The sequence below is a fragment of the Moschus berezovskii genome, chromosome 23, assembly GCF_049115385.1.
Source record: "Moschus berezovskii isolate FMDL1 chromosome 23, NW_MosBer_1.0, whole genome shotgun sequence".
NCBI lineage: Eukaryota > Metazoa > Chordata > Mammalia > Artiodactyla > Moschidae > Moschus > Moschus berezovskii.
The window spans coordinates 60198764-60216928 of record NC_142482.1 but is presented as its reverse complement, the minus strand read 5'-3'; the positions used below and the strand labels follow the sequence as shown (position 1 = coordinate 60216928).

Here is an 18165-nt window from a genome sequence, read left to right as displayed (position 1 = left end):
GATGAAAGTGATTATAATTGATGATCATCTTAGTGCATGTAAAGTGTGATTCGGTTTTTAAAAAGTCTCCCATACAGATTTTGGAATTATATTGTTACCTGAAGTTCTGTGTGTAATTCAGGCAATTCAAAACAGAATAACAGCAATCAAAGAAAAGCAACTTCTGTCTCAAAAATGGAAGATGAGCAAAGCTAGTAAACTGTTAAGAGGACCAGTGTTTGCTCACTGAAAGCCTTTGTTGGCAATGCGCTGCACAGCAGTACTTAATTCTCCTGAGTTCTAGCACCTTTGATTGAAATGGAAGGGAAAAGGTTAAAGGATAAAATTGCTATATTTTGGTGGCCAGTCAAAGGGAGATATGGGAGGTAGGATGAGTCCTCAGGTGATTATACTCCAGTCAATATATTTAGATTTTTGTTGTTTGTTTAGTCCCTAGGTTGAGTCCAGTTCTTTGTGTCCCTATGGACTGCAGCAGGCCAACCTCCTCTGTCCTCTGCCATCTCTCGGAGTTTGCTTAAACTCACGTCAGCTGAGTCGGTGATGCCATCCAACCATCTCATCCTGTATCACCCTCTTCTCCTCCTGCCCTCAGTCTTTCCCAGCATCGGGGTCTTTTCCAATGAGTCGGCTCTTCACATCAGGTGGCCAAAGAATTAGAGCTGTTCTTTAGTTTTTAACTCTTCATAAATGCTAAGCAAGGCATGACTGTTCCCTTTATATTTTCAGAAGGTTCTAGACTACCCCGTACTGTCGTCATCTTGGTCAGCTCAACTCCGTTTCACGTTTCTGCTGCCATGTGTTTCCCCCTTGTTGGAAGGATGTGGATTTTTAGGACATAGGTCCCTAAAGGAAACTGGAGGCGTGATAAGGAGAATTCTGGCTGGACACAACCATGGGGCATTGGTTCAGGCACTGCTGGCCAGCATTTGCACCAAAAATGGCTAATGAGAGCTAATGGGCCCCTGTGTACATACAGCTCAGGGAACGCTACTCCACGCTCTGTGGTGACCGAAATGGGAAGGAGGTCCAAAAACCAGAGCGGGTGTATGTGTGCACGCAGCCAATTCACTGTGCTATGCAGCAGAGACCAATTCAACATCGTAAATGACCCACTAAACAAGAAAGCTTCCATTACAATGTTGACTAGAATCCAGCCCAGCTCAGATCGCATGAAGGAACAAGGTTTTCATGGCCTGGAGAGGCTAGTCAGAGTCTGTTCCCATCCGTGGTAAAGTTCTCTTCAAAGAGGTGGACGCATGTGTCACACTGGGATGCTGTGGGCTTTTTCCCCTGTGTGGCCGACTTCACAACTAACAGTCAAGGGCAGTGGAGACTTTTTGTCCCCAACCATTGCTCCGCACAAGCCCCGTCAGCTCACGCTGCAGGCCTCGTGTGTCCTGGTCAGGACCACTGTGAAAGGCACGCTCAGAGTGACGAAAAGCCTTCAGCAAAGCCTGCTGATATATTTAAGCAGCTGCTTATGCAAACATTTTAGTAGCTTTCATGGAATAAGTACTGACTAAGTCCATCAGGATACTAGCAGTTACAAAGCAAAAAGCACACAAACATAAACATGAGTGGAACAGAACTCTCTGATGTTTTGAAATACTTTGAACAGAGCCTCTTGAAGTTAATGTTTCATTGGATATATACTTGAAGTTTAAAAAAAAGATAGATTTGAGTCCCAGTGTCTGTGATCTTGCTAAAGTGGTGTTTATTTTTTAAACATAGCTAAGAATACCAGTCTGACATCCCCTATAGGGTCGTTGTGAGGATCAGAATCAAGATAATAGAGGTGAAGTATTTTGTGACTGGTAAAGTTCTATAAAATATGAATGCTAATTGCTAGGTTATTTCAGCGTTTCTTGTCACAGTTATTTTGGGAAAGCGTTGGTTCATTGAGACAAAGAATTCCTAGAAATCAGCCCCTATTGACAGGGAAGTACTTAATATAATAAAAATATTTTTCCAGTATGTAATGGTTAAAAGTTTTAATTTGACTCTGGGCTTTGCCAGGTGGCTCAGATGATAAAGAATCTGCCTGCAATGCAGGAAACCTGGGTTCGATCCCTGAGATTCCCTGAAGGAGGGCATGGCAACTCACTGCAGTGTTCCTGCCTGGAGAATCCCACGGACAGAGGAGCCTGGCAGGCTGCAGTCCATGGGGTCACAAAGAGTCAGATGTGACGGAGCGACCAACACAGTTTTCACTTTTGCAGCAACACAGCCTATGAGAGGAGACGGTGGGGTGCAGGGTTCAGTCACCGGGGAGAAAGTGAGATGGAAGGCGGGGGGCTGGAGCGGAAGCAGCTCGGATGCTGGGCCCCGGAAGCTGTGGCCCAGGCCTGCCGCTGGCCTGTCTGGACGAGGCCAGGGGTGGTGAAGAAGGCGGGAGCGGGGACAGGGCCTTCCGTTTTCCTGTTACTCCTTCTTTTGTGCCCCAGTTCGCTTCTTTCTGAGGTGTCTTTTCAGAAACAGCATCTCGCATACCACCTCATACTGTGATAGATAAACTCTCACGGATTTAAATTTAAAGTCACTGCCTGTATCAACAACTTCATTTTTAAGTATGAAATTCTTCCTAATATGACCCGTTTAAATGGAGGCAATAAGCTCAAAAGTGGAAAAAAATCTCTGCGCCCCGCCTTCCTGCCGCTCACTCCCTTCCTCCCCGTGTGTGAGCCCTTGTGCATGCGCGGGGAGCTGGTTCAGCCCCTCCAGGGGGTCAGTGACGGAGGCCAGCGCCGGTCCCCAGCCCGCGGGTCAGATGCTGCCCAGTCTGACAGCAGACAGTAAATGCAACAATCGTGAACAGTTGTGGAGTCTTAGAAGCTGGTATTCTCTGAAGAGAACAGAGCAGGGTACGGGGATTAGTTGCTGAAAATCCTTCTAAGAAGGCCAGCTTCTGTATAAAACCGAATCACGTGAGATAAGAGTTTGGAGATGGGAAGTTCAAAAGCAGGAAGAGGAGGAGGAGGACACCTCATTGCCTCCCATCTGGAACGTTCTGTTTAACTGAGGGTACTTCTTTCCAGTCAGTTTTCTGCTCCAGAGATTCTCGTTTACTGGAACCCTCCAGGTCTGGACTGTAGGGAAAAAGGGAAAAAAATACTGCCTTAAAACCCTGTCAGCCCAGGAGGACCTGGCAACAAATTCCCACCGAGGAGTGCCAAAGGCCTGAGAATTAGACCTGCCCGGATGACGGCACCTCCGAGTGCCTGGTTAGTTACGGCGCTCTTTCTTCCGTAAAGAATTTGAGGTGCTGTGTAAAAGTATGTACAGGAGGGTAGAATAAGTCGTTCAGATGATCAGGACGAAGAGGATGTAAGGATAGGAAAATAGAACTGGGACAAGAGACGCACAGAGCCGCGTCACCGTTCTCAAAGGTGACCCATAAGGATGGCTGTACGCTTCCACGGGGCGGAGTGAGGAGTGACTTAGGATCAGTTAGGTAAAGTCGAGATACCCTCACACTGAAAACGATCGTTGTTCGGGAAAAGAAAAGAAGCTTTTCCTGTTCCCATTTTCTCAGACCTGAGATCAGTTTATTTCATGAAGACTCGTAGGCACGACTCAGTGACCTAGTGACCAGCACTCTCGACAAGGAGCTCCTGGCACCTTCCGAGTGTGATGGGCCAGACAGCTCAGTGGCACTGGTTCAGTTGCTCAGTCATGTCCAAGTCTTGAGACCCTATGGACTGCAGCCCGCCATTCTCCCCTGTCCATGGGGTTCTCCAGGCAAGAATCCTAGAGTGGGTTGCCATTTTGCAGGGGTGCAATTCAGAAGAGGCAGATCTCAATGGGACCAAAGCAGAGTGTTTCAAAAGTAGAATTTGATGCAGTTCAGCCCATAGACGTCCTCCCTTGCAGCCCTTCCTGGTGATTGACCGTCAGCAGCAGACTTTGCAGTAGGAATGACTGTGAGAGTCAGAGGTGGTGGGCAGTGGAGGAAGCTGGAGGCTGCATGAGGGCCTCGTCCTTGAGCGTCCAGGTACAAGGTGCTGCGGTTTCAGGTGCTGATGGATGGCCCCTCGCTGGCCTGCGTCTGGGGTCCTCTCAGGCCTGTCTGCACTGGCAGCCAGGAGGCCCCCGAGTCACACTCACCCTGGGTTTTTGTATATAGTGATCTTCCTAAATTCATCTCTTGGTTACCTTTCAAATATGATGCATGCTCCTCTGTCCGTGGGATTCTCCAGGCAAGAATCCTGGAGTGGGTTACCATGCCCTCCTCCAGGGCATCTTCCTGACCCAGGGATTGAACCTGCCTCTCTTAACAGGTGGGTTCTTTACCACTAGCTCCCCCTGGGAGGCCCTTTGTTCTTATAACCTCCCCAGAATAAATAAATTATTTCATTCAGCCATGAAAATTCTCATCTGAAATGTTTCTTCTCACGCATTGTATAAAAGGCATATATAAAAGTCTGCCCGCCACTCGCCCAGTTACTTCCCCTGAAAGGACAGACGGCTACTGCTTTTTTTTTTTTCTAGCCATAAGATTCCACTGTGTGGATATAGGAGGTTTATTCAACCAGCTTCCTATTCATGGACACTTGGGTTGTTTATTGTCTTGTTATAAACAGCGCTCCAGTAGACAGCCTTATAAACTTCCGCTGTGTAGGGAACAGCCTCGTAGTGAAAGTGGCAGGGTGGTGTGTCTGTAATTCTGAGGATGGCAACAGTGTGGTGCTCCTTAGGTCTGGGGGTGAAAAGCCCACACGTGTGCCTGCTCTCAGCACATGAAAGGTCGTGGTTTCCCTTGCCTTTGGTGTCAAATATGCGGTGAAATATTTTTATTTTTGCCAGTCTGGTAAGTAAAAAATGGTACTTGGTGCACTTCTGTTTTTCTTAAGTAAGCTTTTCATTTGCTTAAGAATCGTTTTTTTTCTGCCTTTTTGTGCATATCTTCATACTTTTTGCCTGTCTGAATAATGAGATTGTTTTTCTTACCTACCGTTAGGGACTGTGTGTCGTTCTTATCTTGCTCTAGGAAAGTTTCAGTGGGTAAGGAAGCCGGTGAGGGCAATGAATGCAAGGAGCAAAAGCCAAGAACTAAAAACTGCTGCGTGGGAAACAGACTCAAGGACACTAAACCCAGCTGCAAATAAATGCTGGGCTCGGATGGTTGGTTTTAGCCAAAATTTTTATAATAAAATATAAAGGATTTAATAATTAAGGAAAAAGTCTAACTCACAGAGCAACGTTAATATTCCACCTATCTGTATTATTTTTTATTTGCAAAGACAATTCAGAAACATGTTTTAAACATATTTTAAAACCGCTAAGCTTATAATCTTTGAACATCACATTTTATTTTTTTTACATTACAACCCTTATTTGTCCACATATTGAAGAGTGGTATCACAGTACATACTCATTTTTGGATAGACGTTTTTTATAAGCTCGTGATAAACATTTACTGTGTAAACGCACCTTGCCTCTGCTCGGCACCCACTGAGGTCCTGTCTGGGTGTCAGGAGTGGGAGGGACCTTTGGCCCCTCGTGCCCTTTAACCCTCTGTCTTTTCTCCTCTCCCCACTGCAGCAGGAGCTCAGGACCGGATCGGCTGGGCCTTTGGGCTGGGGCTGGAGCGGTTGGCCATGATCCTCTACGACATCCCTGACATCCGCCTCTTTTGGAGTGAGGACGAGCGCTTCCTGAGGCAGTTCCGCGTGCAGGACATCAACCAGAAGGTGACGTTCCAGGTGAGCAACGGCGGGAGTCCTGTGAGTGCCATAAGGGAATCAGTGCGTTTAAAGGTAATGTGACTTTGGAAAGAGCTTTCAATAGAGATTCATAAACACACAGGAGATCCAGGGACCTTCTAAAATTGTATACTGATAAAAGGAGATTTATCAAGCCTGTTAGTCTGAGCAGGGAACCAACTTTGGGCTTCATTAATGTCTGCTTATCATGAAATATCCATCTTTATCACTGATGATACTTTCACAGTTCAATTTTTTTGGGTTTTTTTATGCTAATCTAGATGCATTGACTTTCTTATGATTAGTGTTTGAAGTGTACAGTTTTTTCATCATTTTATTTTCAGTTTCTGTCTTTATACTAAAAGCATGTCTCTTGTAAACAGCTGGGTCTTTTTGTAAACCCATATTTAATTGGCGTGTTGACTCTTGGTTACCCTCAGTATATTACATGGGATATTCTTGCGGTTTATTTTTATTATCTCTTTAATTCTTATCCATTTTCCTTTTCTGTTCTTTTTCTTTATTTGGAAATTGAGATTTTGTGCGGGGGTTGTTTGTTTTTGTCTTATATTTTATTACTCTATTGCTGTTTAGTTTCTCAATTTTATATTTTAAGTGGTTATTCTAGATTGCAATATGCATAATTAATTCATCAACTTTACCATGAGTAACCAAAGAGTATTATAACTCCATGAAACATTTAATGTTACAATACTGTAATTCTATTTACTCTTTCTTTTTCCTGTATTATTACTGTCATATTTTATTTCTCTGTATATTATAATCCCACAGTACATTGCTCTATTTGCTTCAAATAGACATTGTCCTTCACAGAAATTTAAAACCGCATTTTCCTTGATATTTGCCCATTCCTCACTGCCCTTCATGATTTTTCTCAGTAATCATTTTCTGTAAGCCTGAAGGACTTCCTTTACCGTTTCTCGTAGTGTGGCATGGATTTTCCCGGCTTTTATTTGGAAATGCCTTTTTCATCTTTATTTTACTTTAGTAATATTTTCCATGGATATAGGTGTCCAGGTTGCCAATATTTGTGCCTGCTTTATTTTTTCCTCTTAGTTCTTTAAAATGTGTCATTTCATTGCCTCGATCTTTTCACTTTGGTTTTTGGCGGGTTGACCTGTGTGTGGCTTTCTGTCTGTTATCTTGCTTGGGGCTTCAGTGTGTTGAATTAGTGCTTTTTGACCCTTTTTGAAAAGCCTCACGTCTCTTCCAACAATTCTTTCTTTCTTTGCTTTTCAGGCTGTGGCTGCATGTGTGTCAGCCCGTTTGGGTTTGTGCTGCAGAACTCTGATGCCCAGGGTGCGCTTTTTATTATCGACTTTGTTTTCCCACTGTGTGCTTTATCGCAGGCAGTGTTTCTCGTCTTACCTTTGGGTTTCCTGTCTTCTCTGTTGTATCCACGCAACCACTACGCCCCTCCAGCGGGTTTTCACTCCAGCTTTGTACTCATCATTTCTCTAGTTTCTACTTGCATCCTTGTGACTGACGAAATTCTCCATGTCTTCATCCATTTTGTACAGTTTCCCTTAAATTCTTCAGCCTGTTCATGATGGTGATTTTTAAGTCTTGGTCTGTTATTTCCAAGCTTTCGGCTCTCTGTTGGTTTCCTTTTAGTCTTTTCATCTTAGTTATGGGTCACATTTTCCTGCTTCTTCACTCATCTGAGTTTTTAAATGTTGGCAACGTGTATCCTCAGGAAGCCTTACCCTCTCCCCGGACAGGCAGCAAAGGCAGTGAAGCCAGATCCCTTTGTCATAACCAGGAGTTGAATTGGATTTTGTGTCTCTGTAAGTTTGTGTAAGAAACTTAACTTCTGGTGGAGGAGGGCGGGGCTGTTAGGATTTGATAGCTGAGACAATAGATCTCTGTAAAATGCCTTGTGAATTATAGATCAGAGAGCTACTTCCTAACAACTCCCTTATAGTTAGTATCTATTGACTATTGTGTCAGTTTCCAGTGGCTAACGTTACAAATTACCACAAAGCTAGCAGCTTCAAGGCACGTGTCTCTCTTATTTTACAGCCCCTGAGGTCAGGAATGCACAGTCAGTCTTCCGGGCTCAGGCTCAGGGGCAGCGGGGCCGGTGCCCCTGGAGGCTCCAGGGGAGACCCACCCCTTCTCCTGCCTGGGTCAGCTTCCGGGCCGACCGCGATCCTCGACCCTGACGGCGTCACACCACGTCCTCCCTTTCCTGCCCCGTGTGGCCGCTCTGCTTTCCCTCTGCACAGTTGTCTTCTCACAAGGGCCCTTGCGACAAGCTTATCTCCACACATTAGGATGTTTTCTTCATCACACCCTTGAAGTAGTGTTTGAGTGTCAGCTAACAGATGCACGGGTTCCTTGGATGAGGAAGTGGACATCTTTGGGGGTTGTCATTCAGCCCATCACATACACTTTTCTTTTTTTAAACAAAGTATTATTTGTTTGTTCGTTTGGCTGCACCGGGCCTTAGTTGTGGCACGTGGGGTCTTCAGCTGTGGCGTGTGGGCTCTAGTTCCCTGACCAGGGATTGAACCTGGGCCCCCCTCCCTTGGGAGCGCAGAGTCTTAGCCACTGGACCACCAGGGAAGTTCCTTTATCTGTTCTATTTCCATCAAGGCAAATTGCTTGCTTCAGATAGAATAGAGATTTTGTTGTTAGGTGTAAGTAATATGAAAGTGTGAGCAGTTTCTGACCATTTGTGTGGAGCGGTCGTGGGTCTATACGTGAAGGAAATAGGGACTCCTTTATCACTTAATGACATTGTCCTGTCTGAAGAAGAACGTGTAACGTGATTACACACGATGGTGAGGCTGAGCCTGAAGGCACGAAGCACTGGTCGACACCAGCCGTTCAGCGACAGTGAGGGTGGGTCTCCTGTTGCCCGTCGTCTCTAAGGTCGGTTGTAGTTAGACTCCTGGGAAGCCATCTGTCGGTCGGTGGTGTCCCTGGGGTACCAGGCATCAGCTGCAAGCACTCTGCTCTGTGAGGACTGGGAGTTTCTTACAGCCAAGGTTGGCCGTTTTCCCTTATTTTGTGTCTTTCCGTGGTCATGGTTCGGTGCCCTGTAGTCTTTGCATTATTTTATTTAGTGCTTTATAACACTTGTCATTTGTTGAGTGCTGGGTACAAGTCATGGGACCAGAGATTTTGCCTGTATCATAGCTTTCATTCTTCACAATCTGATGGGGGTGAAGTCTATGAACCCATTGTATGGACAATGAAACTTGAGCCTTGGAGCCAACAAGGAACTCAGCCCCAAGAACTCTGGTAGCAAGTGACAGAGCTGGGATTTTCACTAAAGCCAACTCCAGGAGCTCCTAACACTGAGCTGGTGAAATCTTGTTTCCTAGATGAAGCACCGCTCTGGAGTCAATGAGATGAAATGGACAGTTTCTGACTTCAAGCTGTTTTCAATCTAGAGAAGGAAACAGATTTATCAAGAGATGGCTTCCCCCATGCCTCAGTGATAAAGACACCTGCAGTGCAAAAGACACGGGTTCCATCCCTGGGTTGGAGAGATCCCCTGGAGAAGGAAATGGCAACCCATTCCAGTATTCTTGCCTGGGAAATCTCATGGACAGAGGAGACTGGCGGGCTGCAGTCCATGGGGTTGCAAAAGAATCAGACATGACTCAGCGACTAAACAGCAAAATTATAAATAATATGAAGTGCAGTGAAGGGCTGCACACAGGTGACGGCAGAGGTTTGCTAATACTGACCAGTATAGGCAGGGATCAAAATTTTCATCCTTTTTTAATCCTGTATTTCTAGTTAATTCTCAGAATCCTTCCACGTCTCTGCAGAATTGTATCAGGACTTGAGCCTGCGATTACTTGCTGACCCCCGGGACTTGGAGTAGCCCCTCGGTCCGGAGTCTCTGTCGTCACCATAGACGTGGTCTGGTAGAGACTCAGTGCAGGATTGTGCGGTGTTTCTCACTCTGTTCCCAGATAAATCCAGCTGTGAGAATCCATCAGCTTCACTGTTGCGGTGAAATTAGTGGATCTCATTTTTCTTCCCACTGTTTCCCTGTGTAATTTTTTCCATCTCGCCACTAAAAAAAAAAAAAAGCACATAAATATTTTTCTTCTGCAGGAAGGAGGATCTTTATCCTAGAAGAAAGTTATAGAAAATCATAGAAGTGGGAAGATGACCAGCCACAGGACCGTTTGTTTGTGCCCTGTAGTCACTGTTGATGGTCGGGCAGGAGGATGGACCCGTTTGCCGTGGGAACCGTCCTGGTGCATTTATGTAAAGCCTTCATCCCCGTGAGCAAGTGCCCAGTGAGCATCTCGTCCGTGTTAACTGGTACTCCTGTTGTCCCGACCTCCACAGCCACTGTGGGCGAAGCAGCCACGGTCCCTTCATGACCGTGGGTCCCTCCGGCCCGCAGTTTCCATCTCCACCTTGCTCTGCCCGCCTTGTGGTGTGAGGATGTTTCACGGACCCTCGGTCTGTTGAGTCCTGTTGGATTGTGACCCTGTGTCAGTTCCTGGGCCTGTGTCGTCAGAGGCTTGTGGATTTATCACTGCTTTTTATCTTTGTGAAAGCAGAAAAGAGGGCAGCCACCACACATTTCTTCCTTATTTAACGCACTTTTAAAACAGTAAGAGTGAAGTCCTCAGATCTTCTGGTATAGATTGGACTGTTGTGTGACCTTTATATGCACACACGTTCAGCGTCCTTGTTACAACTTTCTGGCCGTTAACCCGATGAAGATGTACAACAGCTTCCTGTTTATAGACACCACTGGGTGCATATATGCTCAGTCGTGTCCAGCTCTTTATGATCACATGGACTACAACCCGCCAGGCTCCTCTGTCCTTGGGATTTTCCAGGGAAGAATACCGGAGTGGGCTGTCATTTCCTCCTCCAGGGGCTATCTTCCCAACCCAGGGATCAAACTTGCATCTTTTGAATCTCTTGCATTGCAGGCAGATTCTTTACCACTCGAACCACTGGGGAATCCAAATTAAGGGGGTCTCAGTCTTACCTTAAGCATGGATTGTAGCCCACCAGGGCAGGAATACTGGAGTGGGTTGCCATTCGCTTCTTTGGGGCATCTTCCTGTCCCAGGGATCGAACCTGCAGTCAGACTCTCTACCATCTGAGCCACCTGGGAAGCCATAATGCTCCCTTGCCTGGACCTGGCTGTGCCTGTTTTCCTACGTCAGTGGCATGGGAGGCGTGGACAGGATGTGGCCATGGGATGTGATTTTCTCTGTTTGAAATGGTGTAGAAATCCGGGTCCCCCGGGCACGTGCACCTGAGTTAACTTACAGTGGCCAAAGGGAGAAGGCTGGACTGCCGACCTCAAGGGACTCAGCCTGGGATGAGCCTCTCGGAGCGATCATCGGAATGCCAGAGTCAGTTCAGGTGGAAAGCTCAAGGTTTTTGTTAATGTTCTGGGGACCGAATAAAACTGAAGTAATTTACCTTGCTAAGTTATTAGTCATGAAAGGTAAGTGTATTGCTGTGTGTGTCTAATTTGCCTCGTCCTGAATGAAAGGAGAAACAGAACGCTTCACACTTTCAGTTAGTGGTGAACTGAACCGAGTAACTGAATAACTCAGCTATTCAGAGGATGAGGGAAGCGTTTGGGTTCATCTGTAACTTAAAGTCAGCCTGTATTTAGACTGAGAAATGAGAATTACTTTGTGATTGCATTATCACACAGCTTTTTTTTTTTTTCCCAACCATGCACTTCGGTTGGTGTTTTGTACGTATAATCTTGTGATCTTGAAAATGAAGGATGGTTAACATAAGCGTTCATTTATATCGTGGATAGCTTAATTATTCCTTCTATCACTTGGCTGAGTAATGAATCAAATGTTTTCTTTCCATTTGAGGGAAGAAATTATTTTCTCAAGGGCCTCCCTGTATAATCAGAGACTGTAATTCACGACCAGGGACAGTGGATGATAAATAGATGACTCTTGTAGAGTCCGTTCGGCAGAGTGTGAGCTCCTGTTTAATCAGTGGATGGGGACCAAGTAGCTACGGTGTATTTATCTGTATTCATTTTTGAAAATTATGAAATCTTCTAAACATACAAACATTTATTTTTCTGATTTGTCTTTTTAGTAACATAGAACTTGTACCCTCCACCCAGCAAATATGCTGGGATTTACCACAGATCCTTGTAAAGAAGAAAAGCATTCGAAATGCATTTGACACACCCATGCCTCCCTGATGGACCCCTTTCTGGCTTTCTTCCCCAGAGGTGACCTCTGACTTTGGTTTGATGTTTGCCATCCTCAGGTTATTATTGCAGTTTGCATATATATATATAAAACTAGTTTGTAAGATTGCTTCAAAATGACACTGGACAGCCACAGTAGCTAAAAAATAGAAATTCACTTTGCTGTGAATTTCACCTGGAACTAATGCAACATTGTAAATCAACTATTCTTCTATAGAAAATTTAAAAATGAAATTTTAAATAAAGAAGCAGAAATGTAGGGAGATTTAATGAGGAATTTGATGAGCATATTCTGTAATTTGTATTGCAGTGCAGAGAACCCAAAACAGCTGAATAACTAAGTTGAAGGGCTTGCTTCTCTGATGTCAAGTCTTTTTAACAGTAATTGTCAGAGTGTGGACCCAAGGCAAGGCAGACACAGAGGCCTGTGAAAGGCAGTCGGGAGCCCCGAAACACAGCTTTGTATTATTTCTGGCCTCCTGACACGGCCTGCACTATAGAACCCGCAGGAGGAGGCGACGTCTGTGCAAACGAAGCACGGATAATGGAGAATCCATATGGGAAGAAAAATGAAACTCGACCCCAGACTCCTAATTATTCAAAAATGAGTTGCAGGGGTTTGCAGATCTAAGTGGAAAAGGCAATTTATCAGCTACTGACTTTGAAACAGTCACTTTGCCGTGAATGATCCTTTGATTCTTATTGGAGTAGATTGAATTGGGGAGATTGAACCAAATGAACTGTGGTGATGTAAAATTAAAGCCTAATTAAATGTCTGATCTTGAAAGTTTGTGAATAAGTATTTATTTAAAGTGATTGCTGTAGGTTTTTTTGTGAAGCTTTTTTTTTTTTTATCAAATTAGGAATATTTCCTTCTATTTCTAGTTTGCTAAGAGTTTTTATCATAAATGACTCAAAATTTACAAGCGCTTTAGTATATTTTGAGGGCTTCCCTGGGGGCTCAGATGGTAAAGAACCTACCTGCCAATGCAGGAGACCTGGGTCCAATCCCTGGGTCGGGAAGATCCCCTGGAGGAGGGCATGGCAACCCACTGCAGTATTCTTGCCTGGAGAATCCCATGGACGGAGGAGCCTGGTGGGCTCCAGTCCAGGGGATCACAAGAGTCAGACAGGACTGAGTGACTAAACAACCACCATCCCCTACCCCACAGCCCTCGGAACCCACTTCATTGTCTTTCTCGCGAACTGGTCACTGTAGGGACTTCCTCTGTATGCATCTTTTTGTGGCGTGTTCTGCCTGGTCCTTCATCTGTGGCTGGATAGTTGAGTTGCCCCCACCCTCTGACTGTTGTGGAAGCATCCCACTATAAACACAGGGATATCGTTATCCCTCCAAGACCCCGCTTTCAGTTCTCTTGGGAACTCTTTTCCCCGGACGTGGGATTGCTGGATCATAGAGTAATTCTCTTTTTAGGTCTTTTGATGAACCGTCACACTGCTTCCCACCACGGCTGCGCCATGTTACAGTCCCACCAACAGAGCACAGTTCCAATTTCCCTTCTTTGCCAGAAATTATAATCTTCTGTCTCTTTCAGTATAGCAGCCATCCCAGTAGGCGTGAAGTTGTACCTCGGTGTGTTTTTGATGCGTTTCCCTAATGATCTGTGATGTTCAGCGTCTTTCCACGTGCCCGTTGACCATTTCTTTCGCCTCGGGCCAGTGTCCCAAGGGCTGCTGGGTCCCTCATCCCGGCCCAGGTGACAGAAGTGCTGCCGGCCACTCTCGAGGTCTGTGATGGGTGACGGTTAGATTTCCGTATCTCCTCCGCCCACCTCAGAGGGCACTGCTCCTCCTGGCACTCGTTAGGACTTAATTTTGCCCGGGGGGGTGGGGAGTGTCTGTTGTGGAAGAGATCGTGACCGCACCTGGGCCCTTGTCCCTCAGAGAAGCCCCGCCAGGTGGTTGAAATCTCTCGAAACGGAGTCTGGATTCTGAGATCCAGAGGAGCCAGGAGAAGACGGTAGCACGGCTTTGCGGGAGGGGCCCCAGCCCCCGTCTCTGCAGACCCTCTGCTCTCCAGATGACTTCTTGGTGGCGAGCCTCGGGGGCAGGTTCCCGCCGCGTGGCCGCCCTCCCCGGGTGGGGGCAGTGGTTGGCCCCGGGCCCCGCTCCGTCCTGCCCGCTCCTCCTGCCGTCCCGCAGGCGTGAGGGCCCCGCTCCGCCCGCGTGGCCGCCCTCCCCGGCTGGGGGTGGCGGTTGGCCCCGTCCCCCGCTCCGTCCCGGGCGCAGGCGGCCCTCGTCCTGGCCGGTGCAGCCTCGCGCGGCCTCTGGGCGCCGTGCGCGCGCCGGCCCTTCCCCGCCTCGCTGCCCCTCTCCAGCCGCGCTGTCTCTGCCTCTCTCCGGCCTTTTCTCTCCGCGCGTCCCTCTTCATACGCGGTTCTCATCCCAGGTGGGTGGTCCGCGAAGCGAGGAGGAAGCGGCCCGTCCGCGCTGCGTGGTGCCCACGGCGGGAGGCGCCTCCCTGCTGCGGGCTGAGGCCGCGGTTGAAGTGCGGGAAACGGGACAGGATTGTCCCAGCACGGGGACATCATCAGCTCTCGGTGCAGAGGCCCCCTGTGCCTGACGCCCGGGGTGCGGAGCCGCCCCGTCCTGGGGCAGCGCGGGCGCTGGGGGGGACGTGAACAGGTGAGGGGCTTCGAGGAAGATGGGCCCCGGCCTCTGACCAGGGGCGCGTCTGGAGGCACGACCCCGCCGGCCGCTGCGGCTCTGCTCCGCGTGTTCGGTGTGTGTGGGGTGCTCTGAGATCGAGGGGCGTGTGGATGAGGGCAGGCTGAGTTTTCTCTGGAAGGCAGCTAACAGTCATCATCATATTTCCACTTTACATGATCAATGTTCTGAAGAATGACGCAGGGGTGGGAGCCAGGAGGCCAGGGGTCCCCTCCAGCCCTCGCTCAGGCTGCGGAAGAAACGGGGGACGTGGGAGGGGGCAGCAGTGGCGAGACTAGAAGGTCAGGTTCGGGCCCGAGACATTTTAGGAGACAGAACTGAAAGGCCTTGGGGTGACCACATGGGGTGACCATGTGGTTTGTCATCTGAATTGAGATTCACGCCCTTTGAGAGTTGAGGGGGTTTGTTCACTGTGCTTCCAGCTACACAGGCAGACTCCTGCTGACCTGGGCACACTGGGTGTTCACACACTTTAGGTAAAGATAAGTGAGAAAGAGAGTGATCCCCATGTGTCTTGCCTTTAGAGCTCAGTAGATGGAAAACAGAAAAAAAACAAACCAGACCTGCAGAGTGTACCTGAGTAAACATTTGAACTCAGGATTCACTGATGTCCCCTTTCAAGCTCTGGTTTTTTGTTGGCGTCTTTACCATTGTTTTGTTTTAATTGGCACAGACAGGTCCTCGGGGATGGTAGCAGGTATGGCTGTATCCAGGTGACCACTTAGGCTGAGGCAGGAAGGAGGAGAAGTTGGGAGCCAGGTGTTTATTGGGGAGGGTGAATCGGGGCTGAGTTCTCAGAGGGTGGATGGTCCAGGGCAGGGCGCGGTGGAGCGGGCATGTTGTTACCAGCAAGATGTGGCTGGTGAGCGAGTCCAGCACTGGTGTGGGGGAGTTGATGGAAAGAAGACGCTGTGCAGAGGCCAACAAGTAGGACGCGGGCGAAGCTTCCTCCGACCAGAGGACCACACTAACGAGGAGGCGGGGTGAGGGAGCACGGGGCCAGGCCGCCATCCTTCTTCAGTGTCTGCTCCGCTGGCGCACTGCTGGCGTCACTCTGCAGATGCTTCCGGCTCTTGGACCTTGCTTGAGAACAGTTTCATATAAACGCGGGTCATCCCCGAAAACTAACGTGACATCATTACAAAAGTGGGGAAGGGGCGGGAAATCACGGTTGTTGGAAGGTTTTAGAGATCTCTTCTGGAACATTTCTGTATCTTAAGGAGAAAAAAAAAATATTTTTTCCTGACCAAGACTGAAAAATGGGAGGGAAAAAAAAATGAAAATCAAATATTCTAGTAAATGCTATCCACATTTGAATATTTGGAAGATCTTCCTAAAGTGTTTATCTTGTTGAAAGTGTGAGGACATGAGGAGGTGATCCTGAAGGTTGGCCTGGGCCGTTTGTCTACATCTTCAGCAGTCCTGAGTGTTCGGGTGTGCCCTCTGCCTCCCAGCGGAATGTTAGCAGCCCTCGCGTCTCCTTTTGTCACTCCTGTGGGCTTCAGTTTGCATCTTTAGCTTTGTATCACCTTAGCTTCTTCATCTTCTAGAGGTAATTCAGTTTCCCTCTTTCCCAGATCCTGCAGGTTTCTAATTTTATAGGATTTTTCCTTTTCACCCAGTTTTCCAATTATCACCTTGTTCGCTGCACACCTGCATCACAGAAAATTGCACTGCACCATTTAACCTTTGGAAAGAAAAAAAGAGAATGGAAAAACACACCTCATTACTCGCTTGGTTCAGCCTCAAAGAAAGCCACGTCTCTGGGTGTGGAGCTTCAACGGGACTGCAGAAGAGAGCACCTGAGTATTTAATCAATTCTAGAACGGGAGCGAGAAGGATGACTGACGGGCTCCTGGCATCAGGCCGGGCATCCGCAGCGGCCCTGCCTCTGTGCACAACGCCACAGCTCCACGCCAGAGTGCACCAGCCTCTACCTTTCTTTCTGAAAGCGTCGCCTCTGTTACCATGCCGCTCTGAAACCATTCTCATTTATCCTTTCCCCGGTGGTCCACTTGATTTCCTGGTACAGAGGAAGCCAACAGATTCACCGGCTGTTTCATTGTCAGATTTTTCATGAAGGTGGTAACTTCACACTTAAATAGTTATTCATTTATTATGCTTACGTTCATGCGCTGCATCTATTAAAGGCAAATACACACCCATTAGTGTGCAAATTGAACTCGGGCACCCAGCAGGTGAGGTGGAGCCTCGAACGTGATTTCTTGACTAATTAGTTGATCGTGATCAGAGGAGGAGCCGTAGGAACGGGTGGACCCCTGCCTGGTGCGCCTGCGTCCATCGAGACACAGGCTGGTTTCCTTTAGGTCGGACTTCATTCATACCTCGATGACGACGTTTGGGCATGACACCTGAATTTCAAAAACGATTTACATGCTTGTGTGTGCTCGGTCACTCAGTCGTATCCGACTCTTGGTGACTGCATGGACTGTGGCCCACCAGGCTCCTCTGTCCCTGGGATTTTCCAGGCAAGAATACTGGAGTGGGTTGCCATGCCCTTCTCCAGGGGATCTTCCCGACCCAGGGATCAAACCCATGTCTCTCCTGCATTGGCAGGCGGGTTCTTTACCACTGAGCCACCTAGGAATCACAATCTACAGGCTTACCTAGCTGTTAGATAATAATAGATAATTTAATGGAAAAGATTGCCCGACCCTATAGAGAAGGAGGGCTCATGAGGCTCGTGGAGAACCATGGCCCGTCATAGCACAGACAGTGATCGGGAAGCTCCAGGGAGGCTGGCTGGTGGCTACGCCTTGGGGGGCTCCAAGCCAGGGCCTCCCCTGCCCCCCGTCTTGGGCCTAGCCTGCTGTCCCTGCCCACGCCGGTACTTTTTGCTCCGGGAAGCCCAGCCTGCCCCTGCATTCTCACCATCACCCCCGTTCCCGACCCTCTCATTTCTGTGCCCTGCCCGGCCAGGCCCGATTCCGCGTGAGCCCCAGACTCGCCTCTTTGCTGACCGAACACGGTTCCATGTTGAGCATGCGTGTAAATGTCAGGCCTGGATGGCCCTCCTCACACATGCGGGCTCTCGTCGGGATCCTGGGTTGTCCCACAGCCTCCCCCCCCCACTCCAGCCTTTGACAAACAGCCCCGCTTTATCCCTGGAAAAGGCCGAGGCCGTCTAGCACGAGTCTCCCCCGCCACCCCGCCCTCCTCGCCACCTCTGAGTCTTCTCAGCATTGGGGGACCGTGTTGTGAGGATCGGTCAGTTTAAACACCTGTCATGGCCTCAGTTAGCACAGTGCCTGGCATACCTTACTGTTCAGTAGATCCCAGCTGTTCAGTAGGACTTCCCTGGTGGCTCAGACGATAAAGCGTCTGCCTGCAATGTGGGAGACCCGGGTTCAATCCCTGGGTCGGGAAGATCCCCTGGAGAAGGAAATGGCACCCCGCTCCAGTACTCCTTCCTGGAAAATCCCATGGACGGAGGAGCCTGGTAGGCTACAGTCCACGGGGTCACAGAGAGTCGGACACGACTGAGCGGCTTCACTTCACTTCACTTCATTGTATCAGTAACTGTGAGTGGATTAAACAGCAAACAGGCAT

The 18165-nt window shown here is 48.2% G+C and overlaps 1 protein-coding gene across 4 annotated transcripts in view; it reads left to right on the top strand.

Annotated features, from left to right (window-relative positions):
* FARS2 (phenylalanyl-tRNA synthetase 2, mitochondrial) overlaps nt 1-18165 on the top strand; it is a 299111-nt gene that overhangs the window by 157738 nt on the left and 123208 nt on the right. For all 4 annotated transcript variants that reach the window (XM_088831282.1, XM_055406119.2, XM_088831280.1 and 1 more), the window contains one exon: nt 5542-5702. In XM_088831282.1, coding sequence (XP_088687408.1) covers nt 5542-5702 — 161 coding nt within the window. The remainder of the gene's footprint in view (nt 1-5541; nt 5703-18165) is intronic.